This window comes from Sphaerodactylus townsendi, linkage group LG09, assembly GCF_021028975.2.
Source record: "Sphaerodactylus townsendi isolate TG3544 linkage group LG09, MPM_Stown_v2.3, whole genome shotgun sequence".
Classification (NCBI taxonomy): Eukaryota; Metazoa; Chordata; class Lepidosauria; order Squamata; family Sphaerodactylidae; genus Sphaerodactylus; species Sphaerodactylus townsendi.
The window spans coordinates 86,533,552-86,548,891 of NC_059433.1; the positions used below are offsets into that span (position 1 = coordinate 86,533,552).

Here is a 15,340-nt window from a genome sequence, read left to right on the forward strand (position 1 = left end):
TAATTTGTTCTCCTCAATATCCTGTTGGTACCTTTCTGCTTATAAGTTAAACCCATTGTATACCCAGTGTGCAGGTGCGTGCACAAGAACCAACAACCTACAGCAACCTAAATCTTGGTTCAGTTACCATGCTCTTTGATTTTGCTCCTGGCTACATATGCACACCGATGCACTAACTACTTGAATGAAAACATAATGCTGAAAAGAAAACAATGCCTGTTGATCTGAGCAACAAACTTACCTGAAAGTTTGGCGGAATCATTGTTTTTCCAGCAGGTATCTGCAGAATAATCTTCTCACCTTCAAAGAGCCAAAGGTCCCATTTGGAGTGATTGATCAGCAGAGCCCATGGCAGGAGTTCTATCAGCAGAGTTTTCACACATGGCTTCCACACTGACAGCTTCACCCGCATGGGGCTGTCCCACTGAGTGAGCTGTTCGCTGCTGTTCCAAGTAACGTATCCAAGGAGAGATAAAAGAAAATTGTTAATTCATTGTTAAGATTTGCAGTTTATCATCCTGGCCATTCATAAAGCTTTTGTTACATCACAGTGCCTCCTGATAACAGACACAATTCTGAAATACAAAGAGATTCTGCCGTGGCCAATCTGCCCCTGATTTAGGATGGTTTTCTTCTTTTACTGAAACAGGCATATTATTCAATGATCAAAAACCCAGTTGCATGTTTAAAAAATAACTGAAATAAAATGACACCACCTGGAAGAAGAATCCTCGCCAGTTACACATTGCTGCAAATTTAATAACACACTTCTATGGTTTTAAAAAAAAATCACTCCCCATATTGCCAAGATAAAAAATACCACCATCTGCATTGAAATTAATGTAAATTATAAAAGAAAAACAAGGGATGTCTGTCCAGGAGGCAGAGTGAATCTATTCAGAGAAGCTCCCCAATAAACCCTGAAAAGCCTCAGGGCCAGTGGCGGAGCGGCAAGGGAAAGAGGGGGTGCATTGCAGGCCCCTCTCCTTCCCCTTTTCCTTGTTCCCCCTCCGCGGTGCCCCCCCTGCAGCGATCTCCCTTGCTTCCTTCCCACATTTACTTTAGCTCCTTTTCTTTTTCTAGTACTTTTTCAGGCTGAAAAATGTGGCCTATTTACAGTTCAGGCTCCAAAACGGCCTGAGGAACTACAGTTCCCAGGAGACCTTGAGGCTCATAAGGTCTCCTTAGAACTGCAGTTCTTCAGGCAGTTTTTACCCTGAACTGTGAAGAGGCCGCTTTTTTCAGCCTGAAAAAGTACTAGAAAAAGAAAAGGAACTAAGGTAAATGTGTGAAGGGGATAGGGGGGCGCCGCCAAGTGGGAGGCACAAGGAAAAGGGGGAGGGGTGGAAAAAAAACACTGCGCACCAGACACAGTTTGGCCCAGCTACACCTCTGCTCAGGGCACATCTGAAATTTAGAGGTAGGAATAATTTCAGAATTGGGAGAGTTGTGAAAGCCTTCTATTACAAACTGGACTATCGCTTTAAATGAAACTGTGCTTCCTTCTATCTTCTAAGGTGTGTGCAGCTTTCAATCAAAGAATAAGCATTTGGGAGTCTTGCTGGATCCTCATCTCCTGTCTGTGACAATCGACATTTTTTCCAGCTGCATCTAGTTAGGTAGCCAGCTCTTATTTGCAAATGCCTGTGTGGGACATGCTGATCAGCGCTTCACGAGCGACATTTCAGAAGTCACAGGAGGGTCTTGAGTGAATGGTAAAACATTTAAAAAATTGCTTCTGCAAATTTGCTAAATGGATGCAACTTTGGATCAAGCCTATTACTTCAGGATCACACATCCTTTGCGAATGTACTTCTTTCACTGCAGTTTAATAAGGCACAGTACCTGACACAGTCCTTTTTTGAATAAGGCCACACCGACTGAGGGGAACTGCTGCATCCGTAGAAATCAGAAAGAATTTCACTTGCAGTGCCTCCAGTGTTTGATTTGGTGGTTATCTGCTTAATAAGTGCTGTTGAGATGGGGACAGCACATTCAGATGGATCATCTTCTTCCCTGTCGTGAGAAATCGACATACACCAGATAGGACGTTCAGTGGATACATTTTAGAACATGCTAGGTTCACAGGGCTCTACAGTAGGGTATTCTGAACTGACGGTTCAACACAGAGATGAGTCTGTGAAATTTCATACTGATACATCAAGCTCACTGCTCTCCAACATTCATAGGACTTTTTAAGGGGGGGAAAACACCTGTTATACCTAGCTTGAAAGGTCAAGTGATGAGTCAGATCAGGTTCTATGTTTTGCAGTGATTTCTCTTGCCCTCTCCCTGGAATCAGCTGTGTTTCATTCAATCCCAGGCTCCTTTTCTCTAAATGTATGATGATGGGATCTGGAAGATGGCTTCTCATGATAAAAAGAGGACTGAAAACAATCTATAAAATAAAATAAAAATCAGAGCAGCTTCAGTTTGAACTTTGGATACAGCATTCCAGCTACAGTAACAAACTGTCAATAAATCTCCTACTCAGGGTCAATCTGACCTTAATTTATTTTATAACGTGGAAGGCCACATCCATTAACAATTTGGATAATGGTGAGTGTACTCACAATTCGTTGCTGTACTTGCGAGTTGGGCTCCAAAGTCAAAACCATGCACCATACATAAATAATAGAACTGTTTGAAGATGGCACCTGCAGACAAGAAGATAGAGAGCTATTACTGAGGTTACTGTACTCTCATAAAGCCAAATGTTTTTAGGTCAACAAGTGTACCAAGAGTCTGCAAGTCAGAAAGAAAATGAACTTTCAGGGAAACACAGTATTTGTTTTTTGTTGCTTAGAATTCAAAACGACACACAGTGAGGCCACTGGATTCAAAGGTCTGCAATTTATTGTACATGGAAATTCTTCAAAAACTTCCACTGGTTCTATAATGCGAACTGGATTATGATGACCCAATTATATTTCTTTGAGCACAGGGCCTTCTGGACTCAGTTAAAAGTATTGATCGTTAACATCGTAAACAGCTAGGAATCTTGTTATATGAAGGACTGCCTCCTCCCTCATTGACTTCCTTGGGTCATTGAGATCTCAGAAACTCATATTAGAGGTACAAATTGAGAAAATTATTATTATAACTTTGGATCCAGCTTCAGGAACATCTCTTTAACCATAATTGATTATTTCTGGGTAGGGCATTATGATTTCCAGATTCAAACTCATGTCGTTTTGGAGTTATAGACCACTCTTGTCAGTGGGAAATGTATATAATGTCTGAGGGAGCTGTTTATACAACAAATCTGCACAGGACACATTCCTCCCTGTAAAGACCCCCAAGATTCAAGTGAATTGGATAGGCAGCGCACTCTATAGGGGAGGAAGTTTCAAGACGGCTGGAGGTAGTGCTGCCATGACACAGCTGCACTGCCTCCAGAGGAGTTTCAGATGGTGTGGGAAACAAACAAATGAACAACAACACAAAACCCCAGCAGAAATACCTGACTGCTCTGCAAACCCCCTATGCAGCCCAATGAATAAACTAACCAGCCAGCTAACAGTATAAATATAATCGTTTCCAACTGGGCTTTTTTTTACAGTGCTTTGTGTCACAGCACTGGTCACCCGTAAGCTCCACATTGAGAAGGCCTTTGGCTTGGAAATGATTTCTTGTTTAATTCAAGTATTTATAAACCTTGGGGATTTTTTACTTGCATACCTGAATGACTGTGCTGTATTCAGTGTGCTTGGGCTCAAGAGTGACATCTCTTGACCAGTCTTCGTCGCCTTTGGCCTTCACACTCAATTCAGTCAGCTCACTGTTTTCTAGGACGTATGAAGGAAGCTTCTGTTTTGGTGCAAGGCAGTCAAAATGTTCCTTCACGACAGCTTGTCCGTCCTGCCCAATGTAATGCTGAATGACTTTCAGTTCAATGCTTTCCGAGAGATAACTGCATACAATCTGTCTCCCACAAATAATGATCTAAATTAAACACACACAGGAATATTCCATATTAGTCAATCTCTAGAACACACATATATTGTCCATGCAGAGATAAGGAAACACTCTTGAACTGCATTTACGAACGTACTAATCCACAGAGTAGCCATTCTAGATACTAAGGATTTACTGAAAAAGCAACATTTGGACAAATAACAATAATTTAATATTTAGCCCCGCCCACAGCCTCAGTGCTTATAAAAGCAGATCTCAGAGGCAGGGGGACAGCAGTCCTTTCTGGCCTCCCCAGAGGGGAGGGCAAAAGGGACTGCTTTCTGCTGGCTGGGAGCCCAGCCGGGAGCAGGGGGGCAGCAGCGGGGAAGAGGCGATGACGACATGGAGGGGGCGAGGGTGCCCGAAGACGATGAGGACTTTCTGCTGCCTTGCCGTCTTCCTGGTCAAGTGGCGGCGGGGGGGCGGGGGAGATTTTGCACCCCCAACATGACCAGATTAGTGGTGCCCGGGGACAGAGGGTACCCCTCATCCCTTGGCAAATACGCCACTGAGGATTAAACATGTATTCGAAGACTGCCCTGACCATGGTTTGCCAGAAACCAGCATTTTGTCTACACTGGGACCAAATATTTTAAATGATGCTAAAATATACTAAATGTCAAACTCCAAAATTCACAGTCTAACTACTTGTATTACTTTCAGAATAATTTTGCTAGGCTCTTTGTGTGTTTGTGACAAATTTTTTTTCTTCATGTCCCAACCTGATCCTATGATATTGATAAGTTTTAGGCATTATATGATTATTGGTGCCCTTAGTCAGCTTAATGTTTAACAGATAATCAATTCCTGCATAAAAAATCCCCATGTACTGTACATTTAAGAACACGTACTTGTTTTTGCACTCCATTGAGCTGCTGGACCTTGATGATAAGGGATGCCGTCCTTCCCTTGTACTGAATGGTTCTGATAAATGTTCCCCCGTTATCTATACTGAATGGTTCAGACCACCGCCAGTTTCCCCAACCTTCAATACAGATATGCAGCAGCTGGAAAGGATAAAAATACAGAAACATCCAAACCAATAAGAACATTGGTGATGACCTGTAAGAATAGCAAATTCCAGGTTCTATAGTTGGAAAAATTCTCATTAAAACAGTCTAAAATGGCTCTCACTGGGAAAAAAACCCCAATTTATATGATCCAGTGTACTAATCTACTACAGAACATTATAAGCAAAGGCATAGTACTTAATAAAGCAAACAGAAACTTGAAATACAAATTCGTAAGCATATTTCTCTATTTTACTATATGAATGAAGCAGATCTACCATATTTGCTAGCAAAAAGGGTATGTCCTTTGAATAGTAAAAAAAAATCAAGGTCCAAAGGAATGAGTTATAGCTGCCTCAACACATGAAGGACAAGGAATCAAGGCTAATGGGTTGAATACCTTTAAATTATGTTTTTCCCAGTGAGATCTGACTTTGACCTAGGAAGAAACCATGATAAAAACTGCTAGGATGGTGCAACTCAGTAGCCTGCTGGAAATTTTTGGTCCCTTCAGCACACGTAAAACAAACATGTTCAGTACTGTGGGTGGCTTTCGAGTTAGGCCTTGACTACTAACACAAATATACAAGATGATGAGTACCTTGAGGGAAAATGTATTCTGTGACATAAAAGCTTCTAATAGCTTTGATATCTGAATGTAGGATACAGAACAAAGAAAAATAATGCCTGTGGCAGAAACCAAGTTGCTCAAAGCTGCAGTGGGGAGAAAATACCACATACTAAAAACCAGAAAGCCACCAGTATACAGAGGAAAGCTCAGCTCAAAACACACAAAAACCCATTAATATGTGATAGTATTCCAAAACCGATTCCAGTTAACAATACACTAAACAAAAGTTGTCCCCCAACACAAATGCTCTATGCTGGCATGCCACGGATGATAATTAGTCTGAGACCAGAAACTCTGCCTTGGCAAGCTCTTCCACTTTGTATAAACTGACAGACCAAGAAGAATTAAGGAATATACTGCCAGTTGTCATCCAGCAGCTATTATATTTAGAAAATGCTGACTTAATAATTTAAAGACATTACACAGTTTGCTTTGCAGCGGGGTCCCCCACATTTCCTCATTTACATCTGAGGAGGTGCCCTGCTGCTTCCCCCTGAGCCTTGCCACCATCTTGTCTGACACCTGCTTCTGAAACAGAAAGTTGTTAACTGGCTCTCCAAGGGGACACATGGGGACTTTTGATCTGGGCGGGCCGCTGTATGGCCACGTGGGGGGTGGAAAATCGACCCCCACACCCTCCTCCTTTCCCCCTTGGCCTGGCCTGGCCCTGCCAGGCCACTCCTTCAGCCTCAAGGGATCCCCTTGGCCCAGTCCTGCCTGGTCGTTCCTTCAGCTGGCAGGTATTGCCCCGGGCACCATTTTCCTTCGCTATGCCTCTGGGAGCAACAGATCAAAACTACCTTTAAAAAAAAAGAAGCCACATCTCAAAAGCCACATCTGGTCACCACATCTCAAAAAGGATATTGAAGAGATAGAAAAAGTGCAGAGAAGGGCAACGAGGATGATTGAGGGACTGGAGCACCTTCCCTATGAGGAGAGGCTGCAGCGTTTGGGACTCTTTAGTTTGGAGAGGAGACGGCTGAGGGGGGATATGATTGAAGTCTATAAAATTATGCATGGGGTAGAAAATGTTGACAGAGAGAAATTTTTCTCTCTTTCTCACAATACTAGAACCAGGACGGGGGGAAGAATTAGGACTAATAAAAGGAAACACTTCTTCACGCAACGTGGGATTGGTGTTTGGAATATGCTGCCACAGGAGGTGGTTATGGCCACTAACCTGGATAGCTTTAAAAGGGCTTGGACAGATTTATGGAGGAGAAGTCGATTTATGGCTACCAATCTTGATCCTCTTTGATCTGAGATTGCAAATGCCTTAACAGTCCAGGTGCTCGGGAGCAACAGCCGCAGAAGGCCATTGCTTTCACCTCCTGCATGTGAGCTCCCAAAGGCACCTGGTGGGCCACTGCGAGTAGCAGAGTGCTGGACTAGATGGACTCTGGTCTGATCCAGCTGGCTTGTTCTTATGTTCTTATGCCCCACTGACTTCCCAGAAATGCCAGTGGGGAAATGAGCAGAACTGCTCCTGTATGAGTGGGGCAAAACATGGAGGAGCAGAAAAGCCAAACGAAGCCAAACACACACTGGTATGCTTTGCTTTTCCTGTACAGGCAGGGGAAACATCACACTTTGCCATCTCTTGGAAACTGCAGGTCTTCTATGACCTATAACATGGTGAATTCTGAAGGGGGAATGTGCACTATTGAGAAACTGACCAGAAGGTAACATACACTTAACCTGAACAGACCAAATGTGAGCAAAATGCCTAAAATTCATCAACAAATGTAATTAAACAGTCAAGAAAAGAATCATGTTGGGTGATTCTCCCCCTTCCTTCTGTAAAACTTAATTTGTCTTTCATCCTTTTTCAGGAGTTATATTGCCTCACTCAGACTTATACATGGTTAAGGTCCATCCCCTCCCCAAATGTTGTTGCTCTGGCTCTATCCCCAAATCTCCAGGAACGCCCCAACCTGACTTGACAATCCTAATCAATGCTATACTCTTTTCCATGAAAAGATGACAGTAAATTTGTATATTAATCCACCATCTCCTAGACCTTCTTTGTAGTAGAATGCTCTGCGGAAGTCCTCGTACCTACCTAGAAGAGCTAGGCTTCACTCAATATGGACTGCAGAAGCAATACATTCCTAGCTAGAGGACAAAACAACAAAAGAGGAATGGGTTTATGCCATAAACAGTGGGCTGTGGGAACTGTGAAGTAATGAGGAAGAAAGGGGCAGAATGATTCATGAAAGCTATTGACTGGGAAGTGTATTTTCCAGTGGAACAGATTGAGGAGGCAGAATATTGTAAGACACAAGCATAAGCATGAAAGGAAGAAACAGAAGGAGTTAACAGAAGATGAGCTTGTGAATCAACACACTGGAGCAAGTAGGAGATAGAAGCTAATGGCAAGGAGAGGAAAAGGGTCTTCATATGTTACAAAGAAACAGGGAGAAGGGGATATGTGAGGGCTTTACTATGTCTCCAAAGTAATGTCTGAAAGGGAAAATGAACACCAGAAGCTGTTACAACTCATGCGTCTCTCCATAGGAGAGATTTGCAAGCTTCCCTTTGGTGTATTACACTAGTAATATGCAAAACAGATGTGTATGTCACGCCTCTAACATCTGAAACAGTCCTCAGGCTGACATTCACCCTGTCTGGAAATAAATGGAATAGGTTTCCTAACTACTGTGCTGGTGTGCCATCAAGAATTTGGCATTATCCTGGCTCTGCAGACAAACAGCCTGGTACAGATATTTTACCACAGATTATCAAATGAAAATTTTGATATACCAGGAACATCTTAAACATTTAATATTGCATGCTAGATTCATAGGGTCTCTTACACATGGTTGCAGCAGTTCCTGTTTAATTGTAATTTGCTATGTGTTTTCTATTTTAAATTACTAACTTTAGGTTTAAAGTAACCATTGTCTGATCTGTTTACAGATTATTTTGGCTGAGTTACTATGATGGAAGTTGAGAGGATTCTGGATGCTTGTCTATCCTGGTTGCTGAAATCGTGGAAGGACCACATAAATAAGTCACTGTTGTCTGCCAGAAATCAGTTACTGACTCAGAGCATCTTCTTCAGTCATTCAAAGTAGTAGTCACCTTTTCCCTACTTAAAAAAAAAAAACCCATCCCTACAAAAAGGTGAGGTGGCCAATTATTGCCCTTTTTCTAATTTATCATTTCTGGGAATGGTGACCAAAGAGAGCAGTGCCCTTTGAGCACTTACTGTTTGTGGTGTGGATGTAAGTTTTGCAGTGGGGTTCCCCTGTGATTTTTGGTTTGCAGAGGAAGCGTCCTACTGCGAAGCATCCCTAGTCAAGCTGATCCGATCTGCCAATTTGCCACCGCTGCTTTGATTGCTTCCTTACAGCTCTGTTTTCGTGCCTCTTTTGGATGTCCCATCTTGGGTCGATTCCCCACCCACCATTAGATGCGCACTCCTCACGGCAAATACCCGGGGTCCTGCAGCACTGCCCACTACACCAGCAGTGACAACGCAGCAACAACTCAGTCACCCCGATTCTGCCGCTCCTCCCACCCCTCAGCACGTGTCATTTCAGATCCTGGTCGGAAGTACACCTTTTTGAAACCATGCGCCGAACACGGAGCAGGGGTCTCCTCCACTTTCATTTTTGAAGTGGAGAAAAGCCCTTGGGTGGGCCCAGTGTTATTTTGCTACATTTAAGAGAGCCCAGTGATTGAGCTTGACTACTAATGATAATGTTAAAAATATTTAAAGAAAAGCCCTTCAGATTACTTTGTAAAGTAATGGCGGAACTCCTGCCCACCGGTTACTTCTTGTTTCTGTTGATTGCTGCCTTTTTTTGCTTTGCTGATTTTTGATCAATGTTACTTCACTGGCAGAATCCTTTGCTCCACCAATAGACCACTGAACTATAAGCAAAAAATAAAAAGCCCTTCTAATTGATCTGAAATGGTGGAAATAGGGGAGGGGAAGGTGGGTAGGAACGAGAAAACCCGACAAGAGAGTAACGCATGCCATCTCCTTTGCTTTCCCTGTGAAGGCAGAGAAAAAAGTTGTATACTCCCTCCTTTTGGAAACAGTAGGGATTCTCTCACCTGTGGAACGGTGAGTTTGGGAGCAGGGAAAACATGCACAATTGAGAATCTGACAAAGGTAATATATGCTCATTGCGGAGCAGACCACAAGTGCACAAATAGCTAGATGCCTGAATCGTGTCTTGGAGTCCGCCACCCCCACCCCTGCACAGTGATCCTTTCTGGATCTTGAAACCTTGGTTCTGTATGGGTTCAAAGCTTCCTTAGATCACCCAAAAGGCACTTAACTCACACAAAATGACATCATCACACAGAAAAGGATAGGTTATCTATCCTTTGGGGTTCCTTGCTGTCCCTGTTCATCTCTCCTTATCCTGTGCTCTATTAATTGCTGCACAAGAGTTTTGTGCAGTTATTATAAAATTTATAAGTATTAGTTTCACTATCCCTGTACTCATGTTCCCCTTCAATAATGGTTACGATTATTTGACTAAATTCCTGCTTCTGTTTTCCTCCCATGCCTGCATCTGAGCATTCCCTCTTTGTTTTAGGAGCATTTGGATGTGTGCATGTCTTATCCCCCTTGACTGGATGTTAGAGCCTAAACTTGCAGATCTATATATATAAAAATCTATCAGTGCATTTTTCTGCTGACAGGTAATCTCCCAAACTACTGGACCGATTGCTTTGAAATTTTCACACGTCGCATTCACGTGCGGCCAGGTTTCCATACTGTTTCCACACCTCCTGTTGTGTACATGTCACAACTGTGCCAGTTATTGTGTACATGCCACACCTGAGACAGTTGGAACCACAGTTCTGTTCCGCAACAGCACCATCTGCTGGCCATCAAAGCAACACCCTCTGATACAAGGGAAACAACCATGCCTTTCTTGAAAATCGCTGCCATCTGGAGTGAAAGGGATGGGGCCCGCCATCTGGACATGGCCCACCTACCCTAGCGGAGGAAGGGGAAGGTGAGGGCGGGTCCGGGGGTTTGCTGGACCAAACACTATGAAATTTGAACATAACATACCTCATGCCTCCCAGCGTGTTTTAAGCTAGGTAATTCGCCTGCAAGGGAAGGGAGTGAAAGGGACAAGGTCTACCACCTGGACATGGCCCACCCACCCTAGCAGAGGAAGGGGAACATTATGGAGGGACGGGGTGGGGTGCCATGCAAGGGAACGGGAGAGCAGGAGGGGAGTGAGGGGCCCATTTCTTCTCCTCTCCCTTGCAAGCATTGTGCAATGACACATGTTCGAACCGTTTACTTCCCCTTTTCTTTCTTTTCCACTTCACCAGACTGAGCCACAGAACGCGTGGCCGGGCCCGCTAGTTCTTTATAACAGTAGTGAACTATGGCAAAAGAGAAGTATCTCTTTTACACCTGGCTTTGACAGAATCGTTTTGGCCTCAAGTAGGATGTTGGCCTTATTCACACTTGTATGTCTGTTCCTAAGCACACATGGTAACAACTAAACCACAAAAAGGCATCTTTGGCTATGAGGCAGCTTCTAAAAAGAATTTCCCAAAGTTCCCTGCGCAGCAAAATTCTTGAAAAACACAACTTTTCTGATTTCTGTTGTATTTTGAATGGATCCAATAATGGACTGCAGCCAGCGTAACAAGCTAAATACCAACTCATATTACCCCTTAGCGCCTACCATCCTCAAAAGACCACAACCTTTCCTGAATGTTGTCAAGCTCTCACAGTTTAGATTAGTAACTTTGTGTGTGTGTGTGTGTGTGTGTGTGTGTGTGTGTGTAATTTGAAGATAAACATTTCACCAATTTCAGATTTCTGCAGATGCAAAGCTGTGCAGAACCATAGATGCTGAAATGCTATGAACTCCACTCAGGTCAAAAAACTCACAACAGAGAGTCACTTAAATCAGCAAAAGTGTATTATGTATTTATTAATAATGTAAAATCTTAATCAAAATTAATAAGGCATTTAGGAATCAATCTTCTAAGGTGTAGGGGAAAAGGATAACTTTAAGAAATTTCTTCATACTGACTGAGATTTTCAGAGGATCCCTACGATGAGGTAATTTTAAAAAAGTAATAAAAAAGTTCTCAATTAATCCAATGATTTAATTTTCATGTAAATTTACTTCTGAAATAAATGTGTTTTGAGGTCATCCTGCCACAGCAAAGCCAAAAGAATTTAAGACTGCTTTCGCTTATTTTTATTACATATATATTAAATAGGCAATTATAACACTTCTCCCTGAACTTTAATCAGTGAAGGAAAAATTAAGACTTCAGCTGATATGAACGATATAGAAACCCAATCCTTTGAAAACTATTTAATTTCATTTAACCAAACTGTTTTGCCATCGTTTTTTAAAAAAATCTTTGCAAAGCTTAAAGGAGTCTTTTACGGCAACCGCTGCTGCTTAGTGCCTGTGTAACAAGAAACATGAGCTGGCCAAAGTTGTGCAAGTTGGTTTTCTTTCCCAGTAAGAGAATGTCGTATCTGAGACCTTGTCCTAACTCATTTTATCCCCAAGTGTGAGTCAAGTAAGTCAAGTATGAACTAATGCCTAGAGGAAAGTCCCTGACTCCAAAAGTATGGATTATTTCATATTTCACATTTATCTCACAATCTGCTCTCAGAGTTCTTAAAATTCACTAACTTGGCAAGATGAGAATTATCATGAGGAATGAAACAACTTCAAAACTATGAAATCATCTAACATTCCATTAACCTGACACTTGCATGGCCTGTCCCGGCTCGGGCACTATCCTGACCTTTGGATAACAAGTTTCTCGAGACCTATTCCAGCTCTGAAAAAAATCTGGAACATGCCATGCCGTAACAGGCACAACAACTCAAAGTCCAAATTAAATTCCGTTAATATCTCTGAACATTAGGGTCTGTGTTAAAAACATAACTTTGCTTACCTAGGAATATCACGTTATTCATGGCTCTTTTCAAATACATTTACAATGACTTCTTGTTTAAAAGTAACCAGACAAATGACAGCCACGTTTGGATGTAGCCCCCCCCCCTCCCCCGGCACCAAAGCAACAGGACTCATGCGTAGAAAGCATCCTAAATTTCTGGTATGTAAAACTACTCAGCTGGTTCATGGGAGAGGCAATAAAATGTCAGTAGAAAAATAATCTTCCAAAAGAGTATTACAAGACTTGGGCATTCAACAGCGTTAGTCATCTAGCACAGTTCTTGCCAGAAAGCATTCACGGAATCCATCGTTTCAGGGAGTCAAGCGCTGCTGCTCAGCCAGTGGTAGAAACCTCTCAATTGCCAACCTGCTTTTCCTCGTCTCTCTTGCTCTCCTCCATGCCCCTTCTGCTTATTTCCTGGCACACCAGACACTCTTTCAGAATCACTGGTAGTTAGGGTTGCCAACCTCCAGTTGGGGGTAAGCGTTCTCCCAGAATTACAACTGATCTCCAGATTAGAGACCAGATCCACTGGAGAAAATGGCAGCTTTGGAAAGCCGGCTCAGCAGCATTATACCTTGCTGAGGACCCTCTCCTGGCCTCCCCAAATCTGGCTTACCAAAGGCCCAAGGACAACAAAGCAAATTTCAAATCTCATATACCTGGTAACCCACAATAAAGAAAACTCGCTCAAATCTCTTCTCTGAAGAGCCTAATGGTTTTTAGTGTGTGTGTGTGTGTGTGTGTGTGTGTGTGTGTGTGTGTGTGTGTGTGTGTGTGTGTGTGTGTGTGTGTGTGTGTGTGTGTGTGTGTGTGTGTGTGTGTGTGTGTGTGTGTGTGTGTGTGTGTGTGTGTTGGTCAAAATAACCATGTAATTGGTGTGTGTTGGTCAAAATAACCATGTGAAAAAGGGCAGATGCTGTCATTTCCAAATTGAGAATGGAGGGTGAAAGTAATTTCCTAAGGCTACAAACTTGAATCTAGAGCTGGAGTGGAATTTGAACTCAGGTTCCCCATATCTTAGCCCAGAGTTGTTTACCCATTTGATCACACTGTCTCACAACCAGATTCTGCAGCTGTACCCCACAAGTTAAAAAAAAGCCCCAATCAAAAACCCAATAGGATAGTAGGAAGTGGAGATTACTTGCCTGTCTGTATTTTCATAAAATTTAAGAACTAAAAAGTGAATCCAATTCAGGGCCTTGTATCCCTCAGCGACTCTGGGAAGCCCACAAATAAGGCATGAAGGCAACAATCTTCCCCTGAAGCCAGTGGTATTCCCAGGCATGTTGGAGCTTGGTGCTTCCACACTGGCTAAGAGACCTTCATAGATAGGTCTCAAATGATCGTTGCCATATCTGGTAGCAGAGAATTCCAGCAGTTGGTTACGCACTATTTTCTTTCAACTTCCTAAGAAAATCTAAAAGAAATGTTGGCCCTCCCTAGGATTTTGAAAAATGATGAGCCACCTGCTTCCATGGGTGTTAATGACGGCTAATTTTGGCAGCTGTCAGTATTATGAGTCTCTTCGAATGTGATGAAATGTACACATGGAAGACACCTCTGTGAAGCAAACGAAAGGTAGCCTGTGATGTTTGACAATCACACACCCATGTTGTACTGCAGATACATATGCTCATTTCTAGCCACCAGGAGTACAGTATGGTGGATGGCTGGACAGTGCAATACATAATGCTGCCACAGTGCAATACATATGCTGCCACAGGAGGTGGTGATGGCCACTAACCTTTATAGCTTTAAAAGGGGCTTGGACAGATTTATGGAGGAGAAGTCGATTTATGGCTACCAATCTTGATCCTCTTTGATCTGAGATTGCAAATGCCTTAACAGACCAGGTGATCGGGAGCAACAGCCGCAGAAGGCCATTGCGTTCACATCCTACATGTGAGCTCCCAAAGGCACCTGGTGGGCCACTGCGAGTAGCAGAGAGCTGGACTAGATGGACCTTGGTCTGATCCAGCTGGCTTGTTCTTATGTTCTTATGTTCTAAGTTTGAAATAATCATGCACCAATAATATATATGCAGGTTACCTACTGGAAGTGCTTTCTGCCTATGCATTTCATCATGGCTGAAGCCACCTAAGAGCTAGTAGAAGGTTCCTAATTCTGATCCAAGTGCTTGCAATAACTTGACATATCTTTACAGAGCAAGTTCTGGTAGGTGGCATACATTATATAAGACTGATTTTCAGAATTTGCAAGACAAGCTAGAAAGAGAAACATGTATGCTAGCAAAAGCACCCATACAACTGTCAGAGTAGGACTGAAGGAACTTAAAAACTGATTCTGATGTTTTTCATGAAAAGATATGAAGATGACTCTGTACCTTTACAATGCTTTTCATGTGCATATTCTCATTACTGTTTCTCAGTTATAGAATTGGCCTGGTAAAGGAAGTAATTCCAAAAACCATCAGTAAACACTAAGGTGTAATAATTCCACACAAAGTTTTTTTACTATGTACATACACCCACACGCTATGAAGCCAGACCCAGAGGCAACTGCAGTAAAAATCACATGTAGACACATCCCACTAATATTTATGTGCAGCACTCATGTGACTCATGTAGGATTTTAAAAACAATTTAGTCAGGTGGCAGCATCAGTGTCGATAAGGATGAAAGGAGTGGATCACCCAAACAATGAAGCAGATCACAATGGGGTCGCCCCCCCCCCTACCACTTTGACAATGTCACTTCCGACCAATGTATGGCCTAATTTCAATAGGAGCTTGTGCCACCAATGTTAAGAGTAAACTTGCAACAACTGGAGACAAAAAAGGGAAAATTTTCCAAAAACCTGG

The 15,340-nt window shown here is 42.6% G+C and overlaps 1 protein-coding gene across 5 annotated transcripts in view; it reads right to left on the bottom strand.

Annotated features, from left to right (window-relative positions):
• The window catches only part of VPS13B (vacuolar protein sorting 13 homolog B), a 382,095-nt gene that overhangs the window by 41,369 nt on the left and 325,386 nt on the right, over nt 1-15,340 (bottom strand). For 4 of the 5 annotated variants that reach the window (XM_048507297.1, XM_048507302.1, XM_048507299.1 and 1 more), the window contains exons 44-49: nt 4,809-4,964; nt 3,682-3,945; nt 2,574-2,657; nt 2,223-2,398; nt 1,846-2,016; nt 242-443 (exon numbers count right to left, since the gene is read on the bottom strand). In XM_048507297.1, the coding sequence (XP_048363254.1) occupies nt 242-443; nt 1,846-2,016; nt 2,223-2,398; nt 2,574-2,657; nt 3,682-3,945; nt 4,809-4,964 (1,053 nt within the window). The remainder of the gene's footprint in view (nt 1-241; nt 444-1,845; nt 2,017-2,222; nt 2,399-2,573; nt 2,658-3,681; nt 3,946-4,808; nt 4,965-15,340) is intronic. The other variant, XM_048507301.1, reaches the window with a different exon arrangement.